The 25,167-nt window shown below is 46.8% G+C and overlaps 1 protein-coding gene across 2 annotated transcripts in view; it reads left to right on the top strand.

Moving 5' to 3' along the window:
- The window catches only part of GALT (galactose-1-phosphate uridylyltransferase), a 196,012-nt gene extending 193,098 nt beyond the window's left edge, over nt 1–2,914 (top strand). For both annotated transcript variants that reach the window (XM_085628382.1, XM_085628391.1), the window contains one exon: nt 1,099–2,914. In XM_085628382.1, the coding sequence (XP_085484508.1) occupies nt 1,099–1,179 (81 nt within the window). In that variant the 3' untranslated portion in view covers nt 1,180–2,914. The remainder of the gene's footprint in view (nt 1–1,098) is intronic.
- The last annotated feature ends 22,253 nt before the right edge of the window (nt 2,915–25,167 follow it).

The following is a 25,167-nucleotide window of genomic DNA, read 5'->3' as shown; positions in this document are numbered from 1 at the left end:
CATCCCTCAGGGCCACCACAGCATCCCTCAGGGCCACCACAGCATCCCTCAGCGCCACCACAGCATCCCTCAGCGCCACCACAGCATCCCTCAGCGCCACCACAGCATCCCTCAGGGCCACCACAGCATCCCTCAGGGCCACCACAGCATCCCTCAGCGCCACCACAGCATCACTCAGCGCCACCACAGCATCACTCAGCGCCACCACAGCATCACTCAGGGCCACCACAGCATCACTCAGGGCCACCACAGCATCACTCAGGGCCACCACAGCATCACTCAGGGCCACCACAGCATCACTCAGGGCCACCACAGCATCACTCAGGGCCACCACAGCATCACTCAGGGCCACCACAGCATCGCCCAGCACCACCATAGCATCACTCAGAAACAGGCAGCAACAAGTTGCCAGCATTGCAAGAACAAAAGAAAACTGAGGAAATTTTGTATAGTAAATACTTTTTTTAATATGGTCGTTCAGTTGTACATAATGCCTTCTTGGTCATATATAAGGTAACAAAAATTATTCTGACACTTTTTTTATTAAAACTTTTCAGCAAGCTGAACAGCAGCCACACTTCTCTACAGCACAGCTTAAAGACATTGACAAAGTCAATAGCTCTGGCTAAACACTTATAAGGCCCCAAAGGCGAGACCTATTGGCTATGCCAATGCTTGTTTGTAGTGCTGTCGCTGTAATATTACGCGAGTGTGTGTTTGCGTGCGCGCGTGCCTGTGAAGGCTCAGTAACTCTGTGCCTCGCGACCACCATTACTAAATACACAATAGTAATTACACGCGCTCACATACTGTACTACTCGTCAGACAGGCTCTGGATTTTAAACCTAAAGCAGTGCATTACACGCCTGGAGGGGACCCAGCGCTTAATGCCCTCTGCTGGTAATCTGTCCTCTGATGATGTGAAATTCGTCCTAAAGCTTCTGTGTCTCCCACTCACCCGGCTTAGAGCCCCCTCGCTGGCGTTTGGAAGTAGTGGACTGAAAATGATATATCTAAGGTCCTTCAGAAATGTAGAGTTATATTGGGCTCAGTGTATTTTTCTGTTTGTCTCTTCTGACCCTATGCTCTCTTCAACAGGCAGCTCAACGCTTGAGGGGTCTCCCAGAGGAGCACTACAGACTGAAGCAGGCTGCAGCTGACGAGCGACCCCAGCACTGAGCTCCGTGGCCCTCCGCAGCGGGCAGCACCCCGGCGCGGACCACGGGCAGCAGACCAGTCGAACGGAGGGACCTTGTGTTTGTGTCGGACACAGCAGTTACGCGTGTTATAGCGAGTGGAGCCACGGGGGCATTCTAGCTATGAAGAAGAGGGGGCTTGACTCTGGACGCTGTTGAGGGCTAATCCAGTCCAGCCTGGCCTAACGGGGCCATACAACCCTAAGAAATAGTTTCTGCAAGGCTTTTATAGACGGAATCCAGCTAAGATTCAATTATGCTCTCTTACATTCTGCTCAGCACCGGGACACTCGTGGGAGTAGCCGTGCGCTTTAGAAATCTCGCCATTCATGCATTCATTCATTGACATTAATCAAAGGGCACGCCCTACAGGAAGTTCTTTATCTCTGCAGATTTTATGCGCCAGATTACTAAATTAACTAGTGAAGAGGTTCCGAATGCCTGGTACTACAGTAGCAAAAAATTTAAAATTACTTGATTTAGTGCCAGGTGTAAAGCACGGAGACCAAGGTCCGATAGGCCTAAGACCGTAGGGCATGCTGAAAGATAAACTGTGGCTAGAACATATACTCTGCTCATCAATGCACCAGCCATCTGCTCATGCAAGTTATTGACTTCCCTGCATTGGCATTATGAGGTCCACCGGGTATAGACATTGAGGCAAAGGTGGAACACTGAAAAGCTTTGTGGTGGATGCAGGAAATGTGTGACCCCCATTTCTTTAAATGTTGTTAAGGTGGTTAGATTTTGAGCATTTCTACCAGTGTTCCTTTGCAACTCTTTCAAAGCTAAGAAGCTAAACCAAGCTCCTTTGAAGCTCTGCTAGATGGTGGTCACCAGCATAGCTGACATCCATGCATCACCCTTGCAAGCTCGGATGTGACCTTGACAGGTGGGTTCGCTGTCAGGTGGTCTTCCTTTGCGTCTCCTCTTCGTCTCCACCTTTGATTCGACTTGATTCAGGCCTGGGAATCTATGAAAGAACCGCGCTTCATAATGTGTCACTCACCAGTGTAAACAACAAACGCGGAATATATTATTATTGAGATACAAATCCTGCTTATTCACATGACCTTGAAGAGGCACTAGTGTGGCTAATATCAGATATATTTAAAACAATATCCCTTGAACTAATGCGGTGGCTCTTGGAAATTCTTAATTTTACAGCTGCTCACAATAATATATCACTTAATATTTTGTAGGTTTTTTAATTCTAATTTAATGTAACAATTTAGATAGTGTTAAGTGAAATGTCACCTTCACTGCTATTTCCCTCAAAGCTAATCAAAGAAGCCAAATGGATTTTTATGTTTGCAGCTTTGCGTGAGTGGATGATTGAATGCTGGGAACGAGGCGGATTAGATTTGCAGGGAACAGTCATCACATTAGCTTGATTCCTGTCCCGTGAGGGAGCAGCACTTGTTGCGGAACAGTTGACAGAGTGATTTATACGTATGTCTGCACCAGCAGCCTAATGGGCTTCATCATGGCATCACAGCGGGCAGCTGGGACTATCATATTGGCACCATATGCCAACCATTCAGCATTGCAGTGATATTCATCAGCTTTCAAACGGGCAAGATAAGGGCACCTTGAAAATGGCACAGCCTGCACAGGGGTAAAAATATGTGTCTAACCAGATCTAATAACTGCCAAATTATTGGGTCACTGTGGCATTAGTTCTGATTCATGTGCAGTAAAACAAATGTATTTCTGTACTCTGACCTTCTTTCCTCTTTATTGCCTGATATCTGCATTCTGAAAGTGTGTGCTTGAGTTTTTTTTTTGTAACAGATTGCTATTGTGTGTACATTTTGCAAATCTGGGGTATGCTGCTTGGTCTTTTTATGTTATGTCATGTTATGTTTAAGGGCTTGTAAGGCGCATAGCTGCCCCAGTTACAGGGCATACCAGTGCTGGACTCGAAGGACATAGGAGCCGCAGCTGCTGTCTCCTAATGGGGTGGGGGAGTGCTAGATGCAGAAGAGCCAAGTCTAAGGGATTTCCTGAAAAGCAGATGATTCTGGGTTTTCCTGAGGGAGAGTGTTCCAGAGAAAAGGGTCCAGAGCGCGTAAAGAGTGACCACCCGCTCGTGCTCTCCTGACTTGAGGAACGATCACCAAGTTGACATCGGCTGATACCCACGCTCCGAGGGTGGGTTTGGTAATTTGAGGTTGAAAAGGATGGGGGGCCCCTGGGAGTTCAGGGTCTTGTGAGCAATGTACAGGGTCTTGAAGTGAGTGCATTTATCCAGTGCAGCTTGCGAAGAAGACCAGAGGTGGAGCAAAATTTGTGGATGAAGATTAGCAGCCTATATTTAGCATTTTGGTCCAGCTGGAGTCTTCTAGTGATTGATTCGTTGGCTCTCCGATACAGAACGTGGCAGTAATTTAATTGGGACAGAAATATGGTTTGTCTGGTGCGTAAGTCGATAAGTCCCATGATGGGCTTCAGGCTTCGCAAGAGTCCAAAGCAAGTACCAGCTACAGTTTTGGCTTGAGCCTCGAAAGCCAAGGTGTTATCCAGCCAGACTCCTACATTTTTGATGGATGACTTGGGCTTAGGGGGAGGCCCAAGGGAGAAGGCCACCAGTTGTCGCCCCAGGAGTGGACATACTTTCCTAATAGCAGTATTTCTGTTGTATTCACGTTCAGGCGAAGACAGTTTTTGTTCATTCACTCTGCCACCCGGAAGCATTCCTTTTTGAAAGTTTGCCATGTCTTGCATAGAGTTTTCAGAGAGTGAATGAATGAGCTGCATATCGTCAGCATACAACACCAGCTTAAGCCCCCAGGATTTAATTACCTGTGCCTATGGTTGAATGCCTATGTTATATAGGGTAAGGCTCAATAAAGGGCCCTGGGGATGCCATAGTGTAGGACATTTGGTTGGGATCCATGAGGTGGAGAAATGACCTGGAATGAATGCTCAGATAGAAAAGAGGCGAGCCAGGACAGTGAAGACTCACCTTTACCGATGTCTTGTAAGTGCTGGAGTAGAGTTTTGTGAGACACAGTATCGAATGTGGCGCTCAAATCGAGCAGGATGAGGGCTGAGGATCTACTTTCATCCAGGTCACTGTGAAGTTTCTCGGCTACGCCAACCTCCTCCACGCACTCAACCCCGGCCGATCATCCACCTGCTACCAGGCCATCCCAAAGCTCACCCACGGACCCTTCACCTGCCGAAACTGCAGCTTCACCAGCCAGCGAACACCTACACGACCTGCCCATCCCACCAGGGCAGGTCACACCCATCTCAGATGCATGCTACTCAACACCTGCTCAGTCCACTTAGACGCCGTCTAACTCTGGGACCTTCTCGACTCATCCTACTTGGACGTTGCGCTGAGGATGAACCCCTCCTCAGCGCCTGACATTGCCATAGCCATCCCGGACGGCTACAAGATCACCTGCAGGGACCGCACCAACAAACCAGGAGGAGGAATCGCCATCGTCCACAGGAATACCCTCAGAATTTCGACCACCACCGAAGACACTCTCAGCAGGGCCGAACACCTGCACTTCTGCCGGGGGCAGCTGACCTAAATAAAATGGCCACATTTTTGAAGGTCAAGCTCTTGCCAAGGACGCTTGTGGATCGGGTGAGCAAGCAAAGAATACCCTTGGTGAGGTAAGCAAATGGACCGGGAGATCATGAAGTGATCAGTCCAGCTTATGGGTAGAGGGGTCGCGGCCCGTAAGGACCTGAGGTTTGAGAAGACCGGGTCTACAAGGTGGCCAGCAGAGTGCATGGCATCCATAACTAATTGGATTAACTGCATAGCCGCGAGGTCGTCTATGAAGTTGGTGATATCGCTCTCATACGTGACGTCGAGATGCAAATTGAGTTCTCCAATGATGTTAAAATTGGCTAGCTTGATGACCAGTGGTGCTGTAAAATTGATCAGCGCCTCCCTGAAGGCTTTGTAAGGGCCTGGGGGATTGTAAGTTAGAAGCCCTGAGAGTGTGAAGCTGTTATTCAGAGAGATTTTGAAGATGGCACTTTCACAGTCAGAGAAATGGCATAGGGTCAAGCTGCAAACGAGCATCTCTTTGTATATCTTGGCAATGCAGCCTACGCTACCACTGGATCTATCACAATTCTTCAGGTAATAGACAGGGGGAACGCTAAAGCGGATTCTACTGCCGCAGACTGTCCCAACCAAGATTCTGTAAGAAATAGAATGTCAGGTGCAATGTCCTGGATAAAATTGAAGACGTCCATGTGGTGACAGACCAGGGAGCGACCATCGATGCTGGAAAACTTAAACTCCGTAATTTGGGGGAGAGGGATAGGTCTAGCGATAGGACCAGGAGGGTTGTGTTTGAAACTGTAGGACCTGCAGCTGAAGGATAACCCCTCAGGTGCCCACACGTGCACGCCCCATAGCCAGTTAAAACGTGCAACAAATGTATAATACAGAAAAAGTGCAAGCTTTTTTAAAAACGGCTGAAACGCAGCGAGTATCAACAGTGCGGCAGCGTTACATCGGAGACCAATCCTACTTCAGATGGAGCCACAGCGAAGCTGCCATCAACACTACAAGAGTCACAAACACACCCTTGGGCACCACTACACCACTGTGAAGGCCTGGAAGGCTCATATCACCAACACATAGAACCTTGGTAACCAGTTTAATAACAATTCTTACCCTGTAGCTTGAATGTGTGGCACACTACATTGAAGTGGACCAGAAGGTGACAAATCAACACTCCTTAAAAAAAAAAAAAAAAGGACATTTTGTTTTGTAAATTAACATTTTGATAAGAAGGCTGTGGTCTTAAACTTGTCAGTGGAAAATGTGACAAATTCAATATGATTTGATAAATAGCTTAGACAACATACAGTTGAAAGCTGTATTTATCTATGCACATCTCACTATTAATACCGTACAACAGTATTATACAGTTTTTGCTGCTGTTAACTTCTTAATTTATTGAGACATTTTCCAATTGTCTTGAATCTGAATATATCTAAATTATGGATCACAAAATGACTGGAGAATAGAACCTGTTTTGGGTAGGCAGTCAGAGATAACTAACGTGTGTTTCCCTAGCTGTGAATCTCCTCCAGATAGTGGCTGGTGGCTTGCAGACTGAGGCTGAGCACTGCCCAGGGATAGGAGAGTGAGGCTTATCACCGCCCAGGGATAGGAGAGTGAGGCTGAGCACCGCCCAGGGATTGGAGAGTGAGGCTGAGCACCGCCCAGGGATTGGAGAGTGAGGCTGAGCACCGCCCAGGGATTGGAGAGTGAGGCTGAGCACCGCCCAGGGATTGGAGAGTGAGGCTGAGCACCGCCCAGGGATTGGAGAGTGAGGCTGAGCACTGCCCAGGGATAGGAGAGTGAGGTTAAGCATCGCCCAGGGATAGGCAAATGAGGTTGAGAAACGCAAAAGGACAGGAGAGTGAAGTTGAGCATCGCCCAGGGATAGGAGAGTGAGGTGGAGCACCGCCCAGGGATAGGAGAGTGAGGTGGAGCACCGCCCAGGGTTAGGAGAGTGAGGCTTAGCACTGCCCAGGGATAGGCGCGTGAGGTTGAGCACCACCCAGGGATAGGAGAGTGAGGCTTAGCACTGCCCAGGGATAGGAGAGTGAGGCTTAGCACTGCCCAGGGATAGGAGAGTGAGACAGCACCGCCCAGGGATAGGAGAGTGAGGCTGAGCACTGCCCAGGGATAGGAGAGTGAGGCTGAGCACTGCCCAGGGATAGGAGAGTGAGGCTGAGCACTCACTGCCCAGGGATAGGAGAGTGAGGCTGAGCACCATCCAGGGATAGGAGAGTGAGGCTGAGCACTGCCCAGAGATAGGAGAGTGAGGTTGAGCACCGCCCAAGGATAGGAGAGTGAGGCTGAGCACCGCCCAGGGATAGGAGAGTGAGGTTGACCACCGCCCAAGGATAGGAGAGGGAGGTTAAACATCGCCCAGGGATAGGCGAATGAGGTTGAGCACCACCCAGGGATAGGAGAGTGAGGTTGAGCACCGCCCAGGGATAGGCGAATGAGGTTGAGCATTGCCCAGGGATAGGAGAATGAGGTTGAGCACCGCCCAAGGATAGGAGAGTGAGGCTGAGCACTGCCCAGGGATAGGAGAGTGAGGTTGACCACCGCCCAGGGATAGGAGAGTGAGGTTGAGCACCGCCCAGGGATATGCGAATGAGGTTGAGCACCGCCCAGGGATAGAGTGAGGTTGAGCACCGCCCAGGGATAGGAGAATGAGACTGAGCACCGCCCAGGGATAGGAGAGTGAGGTTGAGCATCGCCTAGGGATAGGAGAGTGAGGTTGAGCATCGCCTAGGGATAGGAGAGTGAGACTGAGCACCACCCAGGGATAGGAGAATGAGGTTGAGCACCGCCCAGAGATAGGAGAGTGAGGTTGAGCATTGCCCAGGGATAGGAGAATGAGGTTGAGCACCGCCCAAGGATAGGAGAGTGAGGCTGAGCACTGCCCAGGGATAGGAGAGTGAGGTTGACCACCGCCCAGGGATAGGAGAGTGAGGTTGAGCACCGCCCAGGGATATGCGAATGAGGTTGAGCACCGCCCAGGGATAGAGTGAGGTTGAGCACCGCCCAGGGATAGGAGAGTGAGGCTGAGCACCGCCCAGGGATAGGAGAGTGAGGTTGACCACCGCCCAAGGATAGGAGAGGGAGGTTAAACATCGCCCAGGGATAGGCGAATGAGGTTGAGCACCACCCAGGGATAGGAGAGTGAGGTTGAGCACCGCCCAGGGATAGGCGAATGAGGTTGAGCATTGCCCAGGGATAGGAGAATGAGGTTGAGCACCGCCCAAGGATAGGAGAGTGAGGCTGAGCACTGCCCAGGGATAGGAGAGTGAGGTTGACCACCGCCCAGGGATAGGAGAGTGAGGTTGAGCACCGCCCAGGGATATGCGAATGAGGTTGAGCACCGCCCAGGGATAGAGTGAGGTTGAGCACCGCCCAGGGATAGGAGAATGAGACTGAGCACCGCCCAGGGATAGGAGAGTGAGGTTGAGCATCGCCTAGGGATAGGAGAGTGAGGTTGAGCATCGCCTAGGGATAGGAGAGTGAGACTGAGCACCACCCAGGGATAGGAGAATGAGGTTGAGCACCGCCCAGAGATAGGAGAGTGAGGTTGAGCATCGCCCAGGGATAGGCGAATGAGGTTGAGCACCACCCAGAGATAGGAGAGTGAGGTTGAGCATCGCCTAGGGATAGGAGAGTGAGACTGAGCACCGCCCAGGGATAGGAGAGTGAGGTTGAGCATCGCCCAGGGATAGGAGAGTGAGGTGGAGCATCGCCCAGGGATAGGAGAGTGAGGTGGAGCATCGCCCAGGGATAGAAGAGTGAGGTGGAGCACCACCTTTGGAGACTAACTGTTGGAATCATAGTTTTTATTTTTGTTCCGTGCACAACAGGTGAGATTATATAGAATGATAAATGTATATACCATCAGGTTAGTTTATTCATTGCCCACACACTGGGGACCAAATTAAAAACAAAAGTTGAGCGCAGGAAGCAATACTGCAGGTGTTTTCTTAAGGGTACTCTCACCCGCCTGAATGACCCTGACCTGAACCGACCAGCTCCATGGCAGCTACAGTGCAAAAAGGGTACAGTCCTTTCGCTTTTGACTAAATGTATATGAATATTCCCTGAATTATCTCATTTTCCTTTTTCCATTTTAGATATATTGGGGCCAGTTCACAAAGGCATGAAAGAGTACAATTACTTCAGAAAGTACTAATTCAAAAAACCTTTGCAAATAGACATTTCACTGTTTGGAGCATCTGTTTTTAAATTCCGCCATACAGTGTTTTGCAGTCATGGCGCCAGCTGTGCCATCCATATGCATGAAGTAGGATGCGTTGCTATGATCTTTTTCACCTTGTCTGTTTTCCTCCCCATGGTCCTCGAGGGCATTTGCTTACCCTGGAAACTAGTACCTACTCTCAATTTTTAAAGACCTCTAACTTTTGGAACTTCTGTGGAATTTGTTTTATTTTCATATACACCTTTTTTGTAAACCTTGCTCTCTTCTCACACCAGCTACAACTACTGCTGGTCTGCAGAACACACCTTGAGTTTGTCTGTTTCTGCTCAATACACATAGGAGTTCTGCTGTTCATCATCAACCAGTTTTTACTTGAAGTCACCTTGTGCTCACCGTGTAATCCATGTATAGTTGTTGGGTCGGACTGCTACAAAAATCTAGGTATCTCATCAGCCTTGCCTTAGAGCCTGCTTGGGATCCTCTCCCTTTCTTTCCTTTGCCGTGGAGTTAATGGGGCTAGATGAGCACTGCTTCTTGTGAAGGCCGCTCAGCGAGTATTCCAGATGGACCTCAGCTTCACGATGCAAGATCCATATTAGTCCTATCTACAGAACCTCCCACTCGGTCAAACTCCATCATGGCAGATTTCCTGTTCTAAGACTTCAAGGCTAGTGGTGGTTGTCCGTAGACCCGGACTCTGCTGGAAGCCTTCCACCAAAGGTTTTGTAGCGCTGCTTTGATCTCTAAGCTCACTTTTGCTGATCGGTGGTGAGCAGACTTTGTCACTATGCAGTCGGGCATGTGCCAGGCTAGGAGGCATCGTTTGCAAAGTGGGAGCCATCAGCTCCAGGCCTCGCCGCTTTGAGGCGGGTGACATTAAGGAGTTATGTAAAGAGCAGCACTAGCTCATACCCATGTCACAAGAGGGAATGACTGGTTCCTTAACAATCCTCTGATGACGAAGAGATACAGGGGGACATTGCACTGTTGTTTCCAAGATGGAAGGCACATTTTCAAATCCGAGCCAATCGGCAAGTTCATCCGTGGTCCAGTCGGCAGAAGTCAATTGACCCACAAGAGCTTGGCTTTGATGGCAGCACAGCAGCTCAGAAGTGATCTTTAAGTCAATATTGGTTGCCAGATGGGGATTTGCTTTAGCGTGATGGATGTTCAAAGATGTCCTGAATGAAGGGGGAAAGACGTTGATAACTCAGATCTTTCTTAATGTATGGTAACCACTTGCAGGGTTTCAGGCAGACTGCCTCTATAATAAAGCTCAACTCTATTTTTGTGAGAAGGATTAGCCCGTCTTCAGTGGTATGAGTGTAAGCCTCGCTAGCCGGCACTCTGGATCACCTGGCGGAAGAGGGACACTGGACTTCCTTGTCTGCATTGGATTTCATATTATGGGCGAGCCACCAGTGCAGCTTGTGTAGCTAGACACTGATGAAATGTTTACTGTTGTTTGAGATTTTCTATAATCTAAGGACCACATTGAACTCTCCAGCACCACAAAGCTGATGTTCACTTCCTGCCAGGACAACATGGTGGCTTGGGTTTTTGTTTCTTAGTATTAATCAACTATAGCGTCCAGGGCAACTAGGGACGAGGGTCACAATTTGCAGTGTTGCCTCACCCCTTAACATTGTGGGACTGCAGCGGTGCTTCATTCCTTGAGGCTATAGCAGGCCAGCTGGCATTTACACGTGGGGTGTCCTACTGCTCGCCAATGGCGGCAGTTGTAGTGGTGGCAGTGGTGGTGGTGGTGGTGGCGGCGGCTGTGGTGGTGGTGGCAGTGGCGGAGCTGTGGTGGTGGTGCTGGGGGCAGTGGTGGCGACGGCGGTGATGGCAGCAGTGATGGTGGTGGCAGTGGGAGTGGTGGTGGTGGCAGTGGTGGTGGCAGCGGTGGCAGTGGTGGTGGCTGTGGTGGTGGCGGCAGTGTTGGTGGTGGCAAAGTTGGTGGTGGTGGCAGCTCTGGTGTTGGTGGTAGTGGTGGCGGCAGCAGCATTGGTGGAGGTGGTGGTGGCAGCAGTGGCGTTGGTGGTGGCAGCGATGATGGCAGTGGTGGTGGCGGCGGTGATGGCAGCAGTGGTGGTGGTGGCAGCGGGAGTGGTGGTGGCATTGGTGGTTGCAAAGTTTGTGGTGGTGGCAGCTTTGGTGGTGGTAGGGGTGGTGGCAGCAGCATTGGTGGTGTGTTGGTGGTGGTGGCAGCTTTGGTGGTGGTGGTGGTGGTAGTGGCGGCAGCAGCATTGGTGGTGGTTGCAGTGGGGTTGGTGGCGGCAGCTTGCTAGTGGTGGCGTTGGAGGTGGCAGCATTATTGGTGAGGGTGGCGGCGGTGTTGGTGGCGGTTTTGGCAGCGGCGGTAGTGGTGGTGGTGGCAGTGGTGGTGGCAGCTTTGTTGGTGGTGGTAGTGGGGGCGGCAGTGTCGGTGGTGGTGGTGGCAGCTTGCTAGTGGTGGCGTTGGAGGTGGCAGCAGCATTGGTGGGGTGGCAGCGGTGGTGGTGGTGATGGTGGTGGCGGCGGCGGTGGTGGTTTGAGATGTTCACCAGTGGCAGTCTGTCTGTCATGGTCAGGCATTGTGTAATTGGCTGCATTCGATGCTCGGCATTAGCCGTGCTTCCATTGGGTGATACAGCGCCCTCACTCATGAGATGTGGCCTGGGTGTTCATATGGGCCAGGGGAAGCAGTACCAGGAAGGGTTGACGTGTTTTCCATGCACTGTTAAGTGGTTGACGTCTAAGCGGAGTCAATCTTTGCGATGCTGCCTTCACATACTGTCTGCTTGAGCATCATTAATCATAAAGGGAGAAGGGACAGAGCTCTTAGATCCTATTAATGACACAATAAAAATCTTCAGATTGGATCTGGGAAGTATTAGCCATCTGTATGGCATACGCATTAATGGTCTGTGAACCTCCAGTGTAATTACACCAGAAATGGATGGCTTGGAGGGTTTACAGCTTCCCTTGAAGTATTAATTAGAGGGCGCTCTATTGTGGGGCAGAGGGACCGGCCGGATGGCACGGACGGCTAAGCCACAGAGCGCCTCGCTGATGTCATTGAGAGATTCAAAGGATGCTGGGCGTCGCAGCTCGCATCCTCGGGGTGCGCAGAGGGGCTGGGTACCAGAAGAGCCTGCCTGCACCAGCTGGATGTAGAGTGAGGCGAGGCAACATATGAGCAGGGAGAACCCAGCCAAGGCTCTGGCTTGGAACTTGGAGCCAGTGCACGAGCCGAGCCCTGAAAATGTTTACTATGCAAATCATAGACCAAACATCGCGTAAAGTATGATAGTCTCTTCAGAATTTATTTTTTTATTTCTTTAGCATGTGGACGCTTTGACGTCACATTATTGGACTGCACGGAGACGTACTTTATTAAAAGTGATAATTTTTCTATGTGAATCTTTAGTGAACTAAAAAGCAAGACAATTGTCATGTAAACCCTGAACTGGCCCAAATTATTATAGAGTAATATTTCTTATGTTAAGGCTTTCCTTTTACCTCTTTGTGCACCTTTCCTTTGTTTTTAGAACACGCTAACTCGACCCTAAGGTATTGGAGCGCTTTGCATAAGCACCAGTTACATTACACAAGGCCACCATTCATTGTTCACAGGGATGGGGAAATGAAGCGATTTGCCCAGAATCTCAGGATGTTGAGCTGACACCAAGACTCCAACCAGGTTATCCAGGTCCAAAGTCGACAACTCTTGCCCTAACGCCACATCCAGGGTATGGGAAGGGCGGTAGACAGAAGCTACATGAAATCTCGGCTCGTTATGGGCTCGAGGTTCCGACATGATCTTGAGCTGAGCCAGAGCCAGGCTTAAGGCTCAAGCCGGCTCGAGCTTTCGGTGGCTCGTCCACCTCCAGGTGTAAGGAACAACATGCACATGAGTTTGTCGGGTCTGTTACAGGCCATGGTCATTTGTATTTGTAAAGTGCTTACGACCCTTTGTGTAGTCTCGTAGTGCTAGATCATGGGTACTCGCAAATATATTCCTAAGGGCCACAAAGTTTGATCTGGGATGTGATTGAGGGCTACATGTGTGCCAGAAGGGTGGCGATGCAAGGGGCAGTAAGGTGGGTAGAGGGAAAGTGAAGCATATGCATCTGGTGGCTGAATTGCACAATGTAAAGCCAGAAAACCTGTGATTAATCCCAGCTTCCCCTCTTTACCAAATTGTATGATCCTATGCAATTGTTTTTTTCACTTTCCCTCCTAATTCTTTGATTATCACATATAGGAGGGCCTTGAAATACATGACTTCAGATGTGCGCAAAACAAAACCTTCTCCTGTGTTTGATTTAATAAACTATAATGTTGTTCATGTATAATATGAACCCAGGCCACCCAAAGGTTGCACATAACAACTGACGTGCCTCTTAGTTCACAATTGGCATTGTTGTCAGTGTGGGGGAAAGAATAAATCTTTCTAAATTCATATTTGAAACTTATCACTTAAAAAATACTTCTCAATGCACTGATATAAAAAGGTATTGAATGTTACTAAAATAGACTTTTTGAATTTTGAAGAGACCTTATCATATTTTTACACTTCTGCTGCAAAATGGCTTTAAAAGTGAAGGTGTTCCTAAAATTAAGTGGTGCAGGACATGTTACTTTCTTTAACTTGAATTAACCTTTAAATAAAGGTTTGTTTGTATATTTAACATCTTTCTAATGTTAACGTTGAATCGAGTGGACAGCAGCTCAGTGCTGCTGTTGATCAAGGGGCCGCATGTAAAGGTCCGGAGGGCCGCACTTTGTGTATCACTGCGCTAGACACTTGTTTGCAGTGTGGCCAATGTGGGAAGCTTTATATTGTCATAGGTGGGTGCATGGTGGTGGTCGCTGTGCCTATCCATGTGATCACGAAGAGGTGTGAGAGATCGAACACAGGCAGATTTCATTCACTTATTGTTGTCTGATTGAGTGGATCTCTGAGGAATCCACTGAGGGGCCTCATCAGGGGTATAAAAGCGCCATGTAATAGAACATAGAATGCAAACGATTCCAATACCTTTGAACTCAATCATATTTGTGCATGTTGCGTGCACACCTTCAACCAATGTTACAGCCTGTTGTTTTCAAACGAACTGCAGTAGTAATGGTAACCTGGCGCTTTGTGAACAACAAACTTTAGCTCACTGAAGGTTCCCTCTATGGGATTTTGCACTAAATAAAACCCAGTGAGTAACATACTGCTAGAACTCTCTGCCCTCAGCAGACCTGCTGTTCTCAGTAGGATTGTACCACAAGACCTCTCAGCGGTCTTGGTATACCCAGCAGTCATATACTGGTGGATCTCTCTGCCCTCAGCAGACCTGCCATTCTCAGTAGTATTCTACTACTAGACCTCTCAGCGGTCCTGGGTACACCCAGCAGACATATGCTGGTGGACCTCTCTGATCTCAGCAGACTTGCCATTCTCAGTAGGATTGTACTACCAGACCTCTCAGCGGTCCTGGGTACACCCAGCAGACATATGCTGGTGGACCTCTCTGATCTCAGCAGACTTTCCATTCTCAGTAGGATTGTACTACTAGACCTCTCAGCGGTCCTGGGTACACCCAGCAGACATATGCTGGTGGACCTCTCTGATCTCAGCAGACTTGCCATTCTCAGTAGGATTGTACTACTAGACCTCTCAGCGGTCCTGGGTACACCCAGCAGTCATATGCTGGTGGACCTCTCTGCCCTCAGCAGACCTGCCATTCTCAGTAGGATTGTACAACTAGACCTCTCAGCGGTCCTGGGTGCACCCAGCAGTCATATAGTGGTGGACCTCTCTGCCCTCAGCAGAGCTGCCATTCTCAGTAGGATTGTACTACTAGACCTCACAGCGGTCCTGGGTCCACCCAGCAGTCATATGCTGGTGGACCTCTCTGCCCTCAGCGGAACTGCCATTCTCAGTAGGATTGTACTACTGGACCTCTCAGCGGTCCTGGGTACACCCAGCAGTCATATGCTGGTGGACCTCTCTGATCTCAGCGGACCTGCCATTCTCAGTAGGATTGTACTATCAGACCTCTCAGCGGTCCTGGGTACACCCAGCATTCATATGCTGGTGGACCTCTCTGATCTCAGCGGACCTGCCATTCTCAGTAGGATTGTACTACTAGACCTCTAAGCGGTCCTGGGTACACCCAGCAGTCATATAGTGGTGGACCTCTCTGCCCTCAGCAGACCTGCCATTCTCAGTAGGATTGTACTACCAGACCTCTCAGCGGTCCTGGGTACACCCAGCAGTCATATAGTGGTGGACCTCTCTGCCCTCAGCAGACCTGCCATTCTCAGTAGGATTGTACTACCAGACCTCACAGCGGTCCTGGGTACACCCAGCAGTCATATGCTGGTGGACCTCTCTGCTCTAAGCAGACCTGCCATTCTCAGTAGGATTGTACTATTAGACCTCTCAGCGGTCCTGGGTACACCCAGCAGTCATATGCTGGTGGACCTCTCTGCTCTAAGCTGAATTGCCATTCTCAGTAGGATTGTACTACTAGACCTCTCAGCGGTCCTGGGTACACCCAGCAGTCAAATAGTAGTGGACCTCTCTGCCCTCAGCAGACCTGCCATTCTCAGTAGGATTGCACTACTAGACCTCTGTACCTTAAGCAAACCAGGGTGCTCTCTGCAAGATCATACAGCTAGACCACTTCTCTCAGCAGACCTGGCACTCTCAGCAGGATTGATATACTTGACCCCTGTACCATAAGCAGACGTGGGAGCACTCAGCAGGATGGTACTGCCATACCTCTAAGAAGTCCTGGGCACCCTCAATTGATCATACTGCTAGACATCTCCACTGTCAGCAGACATGGGTGCTCTCAGCAGGAGCATACTCTACACCTCTCAGCAGTTCTCGGCACTCTTAGCAGGATTGTACTTCTAGACCTCCCTGCCTTGAGCAGACCTGGTACTCTCAGAAGGATCACACTACTACACTTTATCTTATCCACAGACCTGGCCGCTCTCAGCAGGATTGTATTGCTAGACATGATGTTTGCAGACCTGTATGTGCTCAGCCCGCTCATACAGATACGTCTCTGCCACCTTTTGCACCACCCCTCCTTAGCGACCAGTGTGTGCATCAAATGATTTATCTCAGTCATTGGCTCCCACCCTGTGCTCATCACAGAACACTGTTCTGATCGTAGAACAACATGCAGCAGCATTTGAGATGCTTTAAATTAACTATATCTTGAGCCCCCACCCCCGACATGCACAGTGTTCTCATCAATGATGTCATTTCAGATGTTGCAGTGATGTTATCAATGACGCCATAGAGCATTTCATGAGCGGCGTAATGTGTGAGGTAATTAGCAGTGCATGGCAAGGGCACTAGTTATAGTTACTTGAGTTATACTTACTTGGGATAACTAGCCAGTATGGTTGCAGACTGGGGAGCAGCCAGGGGTCGCGGGGGCCTGGGGGCTCCCCTCTGTGGCCCATTATGATTTCTCAGTTGTGACTACCCTGGGTCGGACCCTGGGCACCTACAGGAAAAACAATTGCCAGCTCCAGCCGGCATAAGCTATGGGTGCTGGCTGTGTAGCTGGCAGGGTCAATGGGGGCCCTGGTGCTCCCCTGTGGCCCCCAAATAAGAAACTAATCAAGAAAAGTAGGCACTGGGGCACCCACAGTAAAAGTTAAAGTTTAGCTTTCACCACAACCCACAATGGGTCCTAGTTGGTGTGCCGGCAGTGGCCACAGGAGCCTTAGGCTCCCCCCCCCCCCCGGCTGCAAATAGCCCCCTCCCCCTGGCTGCCAACTTCCCCCAACAACAACAAAAAGAAGTCGGGGACACACAAAAATGACTTTTTTAAAAAAATCAAAAGAATAATAAATGAGTGGCAGGAGCTGCTCATTTGTTATTCACGACTCGGTGCAAGGATCATCTCATAATGTCCTGCAAGGGCTTTTTAGTAATGATTTTAAATATTAGTGGTGACACTAACATGGGCAAGGGCACCACCAAGCATTTTTAGAACTGTTCTGGAGCACAGCAACCCCCAGCAACATTAAAAAAAAAATAACACAGTAAGTCGCCGCTTTCATTAAATCGATGACCCCACTAGAGCTTACCATATTTTTTTAAAGCACTCTGAGCTGGAGTTTCTTGCTCTTCATCCGGTGTGTAGGGATCCCTTGTCATTTGTGCTATGCCTGCAGTTGCCTGAAAAATGTTTAACAATGACTAAGACATGTTTAAATGTTTTTTTGTTAAAAATGCTCAATGCTCAAATATTTTCACTAGTATCAAACATTGCCATGTGTGAATTTGTAGTCAATACATTCGACTATAGTTATTGATGACTTTTTGACAAAGCCTGTAGGTCTGCTTTAATTATGTCTATGTGCTGACCCCTTGGAATGGGCCAGCTGCTTTTTTATTTTGGTGTTCATATCCTTTAACAAAGCGAGTAGTTCTGTCTTGCATAAAATGGCACATTTTACATTGTTACATGACGTAGGCCCTTCACCCAATCCCTGCTGCACATGACCAAAGGCCGTGCACAGCTCGTGGTTGGGCACAGAACCCCACAAAGCACATGTCGAAGGCCATGCGCTGCTGGGGGTTGGGCACCCACGAAGTGTTGGCTGCAGACTAGGCCCTGTGCCCAGCCCGCCCTGTGCACGGCAAAGACTATGCAACTATGCACGGCTGGAGGTTGGGCTCCTGGGAGAAGGTCCTGGCACTGCTAATTACCTCTCATATTACAACACTCATCACATCTTCTATGATATCAATGATAACATCAGTGGTCACAACTCAAATCACATTGATGAAAGCACCGTGCATTGTGAGAACACAAGTTATAGTTACTTGTGATAAAAATAACTGTTGCATTTCAGTGGTTTTGTTTATTTAAAACTGGATGTTTTGACTGATATTTTCATCTAACTATAACATTCCTTTAATTTTAGTTTTTTCCCAGTAAAAAAAATAAATAATATATATAGAAACTCCACACACCTTCCTTCTAATATGGACAGACTCCAGAACGCTCAATTTCGCTCTCGAACACGATTTATTGGTAGAAAAAACAACGGTAGGGCGTTTCAACAGCCGCAGCTGCCTTTGTCAAACCAGAAAGAAAGTGCATTCCCTCGAAAACAAAGGTTACGGAGGAACTCCTCATTGAGTATTGAAAAAAACTTTATTTCAAGCGCTTGTGAGTGACAAACTGTCAACGAGTTTCAACTGCACACAGCAGCCTTGATCACGACAGCGGTGCGCCATCTTGTGGTGCAATAAATAGTAACGTGCACAATAAACATAAAAAACATCCTGCGGTTAAGGGGAAGAGTAAGATGAAAATACAGTGAATCGCATAGATAGCCAAACGGAGGTAATAATATTCACTCGCATAAAATGTAATTCATTTGAGCAGATGTGAAACACAAAAGGCCATATATGTCACATTGGAAATCTGCTGTATACATGCAATTGACCATTCATTTAAATTACAGTGCAAGTGAAAAAAATCACCTTCGTAAACAGGAGGATTTATCATCCTTATAATGCATTTCATTCAGAATTATATGTATAAAAAGCAGGTAAAAGCATGAAAACATATTGCAATAATATTATACACCTTAAAATTACATCTTGTTTACAAAAAATAATTTATCAAGGCAAGTGCCTGATGTCTATCTACACAACATTCCCCTCTGGTCACCTTTTATAAAGTCAGTCAGTCAGTCAAGAGATACTTTATTTCGGCCTCACAAGACCTTAAAAGCACAGATAAAACATTTGAAAATTCAGTACAATTTGTCAGTATAATTTTTTTTTTATATACACATAAAATATGAGAGCATTAAAATGTTAAAGCATTATATAGCTCAATAGGCGCTGATTACCTCGAGTATGTACTACAAATTAATGTGTTTAAAAAAACAGATTATAATACAGAGTCCCGAATTGTAATAAGTGCATAGGTGGTTTAGACTTAATCTTTCTTTAAAACTGTACGGCGTGCACACCACATTGAGAACAAGTAACGGGAAACTGGATATACAATTGGCATGCAGGTATCATATTTTAGGATCCTGCAAGCCTGTGAGCAATGGGAAGTTCCAAGGTTCCTGCAAAGCTGTCGTAACCAACGATTCCTTATTGCCTTGTAGGTGGGGCAAAAAAACAGCACATGCAGGTCAGTCTCCGTACAGTTTTTACATGACGGACAATCTTTCGTAGAACTACCTCCTCACTTATAGGTAACAGCACATAAAGGAAGTACACCATACCTAAACTGCACGTAAAGTTTTTGAGCAAGAGAGGGCTGTATGTCATCTATGTTAGATTCTAAGGTATATTCCAGTTTAACTTCTAAAAAGGATGATGTAAGTGTGCCTGTCCTGGGGACCCTCAGTAAAAAATTGAGATGGTGATCCTTAAATTTTTTTATCAATGCCTTTCTTGGCGTTGCCAAAGAACTTTCTTCCGGACTGTAACATTGGTCTCCTATTCCAATGGATTAGAAGGAATTCTTGATGTAAGTGAGCCAAGGTATTTTGCTTGCTCCCCTGAGGTTTGCCACCCCCCTCAGTTCCTCCTTATACATAGATAATTCTGGAGTACTCCATAGGCGGCACCAGTAAAGGAGAGGTCTAAGCGCGACCTCCAGTGTCACTGGGCTGACACCCAGATCCATTCGGAGCGGAGTTAATGGGGTACTATTGGGAAGTCCCAGCAGTTGTCTAAGAAATGAGTTTTCAATCCTGGCAAGTTGTTCAGGTGGCCTGTGACCCCATAGTTCTGCTCCATTTAGGGCAGCCCCTCTGGCTTGCGCATTATATATTTCCAGCACCGGTCCCAGCATCTTATGTACACACTTCCTCTGCTGTTTCGCTAGGCCCGCTGACGTTTGCGCCAGCTTGAGACAAGCCTTCTTAGTTTGATCACCCCACTCCATTTTCTCATTGAGGGATAATCCCAAATATTCACATACAGGGACTTTCTCTAAAAATTCCCCAGCTAATTGTGGATTGGGTCGTTTTGAGCGCCCTGCGTTAAACACCATATATTTTGTTTTCTGGGTGTTGATTTCCAAACCCCTATTCTTGCAAAACAAATAAAAGATATCCAAAACCCTTTGAATACCCATTGGTGATCTTGACAGCAGGAGGGTATCATCTGTGAACATCAAGGCAGGTACCTTGCCGTCTGCTAGCTTTGGAACGTCTATGTCCCCTCTCGCTGTCAAGGCTCCCACTAGGCCATTGATAAAAATACAAAAGAGGGTTGGAGCCAAAATGCACCCCTGTCTCACGCCTCTCTTTATGGGTATGCGGTCAGTGAGGTCTCTATTCATCCCATATCTAATTTGAGCGCAATTATTCTCATGTAATCTTTTCAAGATCTCGCATAAATACAGAGGTGCCCCCAAATCAAATAAAATAGCCCATAGTTTTTCCCTAGGAACTAAATCGAAGGCCGATTTAAGTCCACAAAGATCATGTAGAGACTGCCACCCTCCAAGATCACTGTTTTCCAGTGCAATAATTGCAACCTAAAAACTTGATCGATTGTGGACATTTTTGTTCGAAAGCCGGCCTGGTAAGGGCTAAGAATGGAAGACTCATCCATCCAGTTCTGTAATCGGTCCAGAAGCACTCGAGCAAAGATTTTTTGTGCAACATCGATAAGGCTAATGGGCTGATAGTTCGCAGGATGGAGGGGTGAACCCTTCTCAAAGATAGGGATGATTTCCGCCCCTAGCCATGTTATGGGGATCTCCATTCCCTGTAGAATAGTGTTGAAAATGCTCCAAAACTACGGGGCCTAAACGCTGGGTTCGGTGCGATAAAGATCTCCAGGGATCTTATCTAGGCCCGGAGCCTTTGCAGGTATTACTCGAGCAATTGCAGCCATTAGCTCTTTTAGAGAAATTGCAGGAGTTTCCGGGCAGGCTGGGTGTGGCAGGTAGATGTGAATTTGAGCTTGCTCAAAAGTACCCTCTACCCTGGAATAAAGTGACTGAAAGTGGGCCCTCCAGACCTCAGCACCCAAATTAGGTTTTGAATGCTTGTTTATCCTCTTTTGAGTCTGTGCTTATTAGTTTCCAGAAGGTCCTCATATCCCTCCTATTTAAGGCATCTCTCAGGCTCTCCCACTTTTCTGCTTCCCACTCCTTTTTGGCTTTCTTAATTACGTGTTTGTGAAGTAACCTATTTTCCTTTATTGTCAGCTTATCATTCCATTTAATAGCTGTAAGCAGGGTTGTCTTAGCCTTTCGGCATTTGCCATTATACCAGGGATGTCTGGGTGCACTGCCTACCTTTACTTGTACTACTTGGGAAAAACTATCCGCCAGGGCAGCCACTAGGCCTTGGTGGTTTTCTGCAATTTCACTGAGTGGACGAGTACAAAGTGATGTAAAGATTATCCGTCAGTCAGAGAATATGAAGCTCTTCATTAACCAAAATAATAATAATAATGACAAAATATTCAATATTTCATAAGGTAAGGTTACTAGAATTCATGAGAACTAATGCACGACCAGCCACATAACTGAGAAATTCAAAAAATACAAAAATATGTATTTTTTCTCATAGATCTTTGAGACAAACAATCACGACACAAACCCATCGGACTCTTAAAGCAAGAGATGTATATAGTTAGTAAGTTGATATATATTTAGGCTTTCCTGTTGTCAGTTTCAAGTTTTGGTATATTCTGGTGGGTGTTTTTCAGTTTTTTATACCTTAAAAAACGGTGGTTATCAGTGCTTACACATTTTCGCGCCATTAAAAACAACAGAAGCAGTGTTATTCCGGTGTTTATTCAACGTTTTGCTTTTAATTATTGCTTGCTGTCTGCTCTGATAGTGCATGTGTAAAGACCGCATGTGTACAGGGTATATGAGGTCCAAATACATTTTTACAAATCAAACTTATTGTAGTACACCACACAATACTTCTTTAGTGAGTCTTTGGTTATGCATGCTTGCTCATTCCTTCCTATGTAAACGTTTATCTGTGAAAAGACCCTCTCAACATTGCCACTTGAGACGGGCAACACCAAAACAGCCAGTACACAATTTTCTAACTCTGGCGAATGACATAGCTTTCCATGCCAATACTGGTGCACTTGAAGATCGTAATTCTCTGACATGTTCTGCAACATATGCCTTGAATTGAGCACATATGCCCTCAGTTATTGAAGCGGTAAAAAAAAGCTGTACTTTTCAAAGTCTGGAGAAAATTCAGAAGGGACCTAGAACTTGTGCAGAGTACCTCAGTGAGGCTTTATTAACTTTAAATGCCATGGTTGGTGAAGGGACATTTCTATGCATCATTGCAAGCAATTTCCCATGCACTGTAAAATAACATTTCCTGAATTGCTCCTCAACATTTCTTTGCTTACCATGTGGCAAGAATCCTAACATGGAACATGTTGCAGTGCCAAAGTGACTAAAAGTGTCGCCCAGCCTGCTCTCAAGGAGATGTTTCACATCTACACCAATTACGCTAAACACAGTAGACAAGAGTGTTTTCAGACTCTAGTCTTTTGATAATGTCCACTAGAGCAGTCAAGCTTTCCTGTAAAAACCTTAGCATGCAGTAGACTGTACTTTTTTCACATCACTATCAATATGTGACCAAAGGTCATCACATTTCTTGCCTTTGGCATCATCACTAAGCAAAAATTATGAAAACGGTCGCCATATAGATAATATAGCATTCACAGTCTCTTGGACTGAGAACCACCGGCTAAATGACAGTTAGGATGACTCTTTCTTTGATGCCACATAATGCACAACATGAGAAATATTAGCATTTTAGTTCACGGGCATAATAAAACAGTGCTCCAGAATGGACTACAAAGTCAATAGCACTCTTCATTAACTCTGAAGATTGTAAAGATGCTTTCAGCATACCATCTTGCAAGTGAAAAGGATCTCTTACAGGGAAGCACTTCAGCTCAGGGATCGATTTTGACAGGTCATCATACAACTTTTTCATATATGTAGCTGAATTACTGCAAATACAAACAATGTCATTCCAATCTTTATTGAACTTGGTAGGACCTTTTGCAGCAGCATTTCAAGTGACACTGCGTTCCATGTTTACCAAACGGCTGGCGTCATGTTTTCACCACATTATCAGATGCTTGGTGACACCATTCTTTTCACATATGTCTGTCACTACACCTTGCATTGAATGTTTAAAGCCTGGGGTGTTTGGCAATTCACCTACAATCAATACAGACTCCCTAGAAAAAGGGGGCTAAATGTATCAAAGGATTTCACTCATTCTCTGTCTGTGGGTAAATGTGATGGTACATATTGGGAAAGATTCTTATGAAACCAGCCATTTTACCCATCAGTGAAATCAAAAGTAGCCAAAATATCAAATATGATTTTGATATTTCCTGATTCTCTACAGTGTATAAAATAACTAAATAAGACCTGAAACATGCACTGCATCTTTAGACCAAAGTCCACAAAACTGAAAAAAGCAGTAGGAAGAAGAGACAATATTTTAGTGACATCCCTAAACAACAAGACTCGAGCAGTTCACTATTAGCCCAGACTTTCTTGCTGCTGCCTTGTATAACAAAGTTACATTGTATCGGCCCCTTCAGGTAGCAATGAAAATGACTCTTTCACTCATCTTTTCCTTTATTTGAATGGCACTTAGTTTGTGGTTTCGAAGGAGTTTTTTTTAGTGTTTATATGTTTACACTGGTGATGGCTATTTTCCTTTCGGTGGGGTTTTTTCAGTTATTGTAGGTTTAAACCTAAAACCAGATAGCCTATATATATTGCAGTTCAAGTTGACCTCAATAAAAATTGAGCTTGTAGCTTGGTCCACAGCCCTCTGGAAGTTCCTGGGGTCTGTGAGCTTGAGTGGGGGTGATAAAATCCACAGGTCTTACTTAATCTATGGTACTAGGATTTGTTATGTTATGTGTATTTGTAGTTCATGCTAATCGCCTGTGAGGGCATCCAAGTGCTTTGAAGTTAGGTAGGCAGATGTCTCCTTGATGGGATTGTTCGAACAGTGAAGTTTTCAGTTTTTAACAAAACTTGAAGTTTTGGGGAAGTTCTGATGTGATGCGGGAGATTGTTCCATGCTTTGGGGGCAATCTATGCGCAGGCGTAGCATCTGGTTTTTGTTCTGTGAAAGTGGGGTAGATGTGCTAATGAAAGTTAGGCTGAGCGTGGGGGTTGAGGGACAGTGGAAGTAAATGTGGCAGTTGAGGTATACAGGACCAGTGTTGTGAAGGGCTTTGTGTGTGAGGAGTTTGAACTGGATGCGTTTGTGTTTTGGGTGGGGGGGGCTAGTGAAGTTTCCTGAGGAAAATGGTGATGTGGGTGCAACGAGATAGGTTGAGAATGAATCTTGCTGCTGTGTTTTGGATGGTTTGGAGCCTGTTCAGGTGCTTGTTGGTGATTCCTGCATAGAGTGCATTTCTGTACACAAATCTGCTGGTGGTCAGGGCCTGCATCACAATTTTCCTCATGTTTTCTGGTAGCCACTTGAAGATCATTTAGTGCATCCTCAGAGTGTAGAAGATGAGGAGGTTACTGTGTATATTTGGGCTGTTATGTTGAGTTTGTTGTCCTGGATGATTCCTAGATTTCTGGCATGGGTGATGGGGTGGATGTGGGGCTGAGGTCTGCTGTCCACTAGGTGGAGTCTGAAGCCAACATTTTCCTTCTGAAGATCATCACTTCCATTTCGTCAGTGTTGAGTTTCATGCAGCTGGATTTCATCTAGGAGTCCACCGTGGACATGTAGGTGGCAAAGTTGGTTTTGTAGTGCAGGACTTGTCTGACACGGAGAGTACAAGTTGGGTGTCATCAGAGCAGGAAAGTATGTTGATGCCATGTGATCTGATTAGGTCTGCCAGATGTCATGTAGATGTTAAAAAGGGTTGAGCTGAGAGAAGAGCCTTGGAGGACTCCGCAGATTAGGTTTCTTTAGAAATTGGGTTCTTGGTTGAATGGGGTGGGAACCCTGGTCAAGCAGCAACCACAATCCTTGTTAGGGTAAGGCACAAGCCAACCCTAAATTAAACTGTGTGCATCCCTTTGGTAGCTTGGTACAGAAGAATCTGGCTTAATTTAGAGGCAATGTGTAAAGTATTTGTTCAACACTTCAAACACTAATAAAGTTAAGAAAAAACTACACTCAAAGGATCACATATCGTGTTAGAAAAGTAGGCTGTTGTTAATATATAAAATAAGACCAAA

Source organism: Triturus cristatus, chromosome 2_1, assembly GCF_964204655.1.
Source record: "Triturus cristatus chromosome 2_1, aTriCri1.1, whole genome shotgun sequence".
Classification (NCBI taxonomy): Eukaryota; Metazoa; Chordata; class Amphibia; order Caudata; family Salamandridae; genus Triturus; species Triturus cristatus.
Note: the sequence above shows the minus strand (reverse complement) of the source record. Positions and strands in the feature narration are given on the sequence as shown.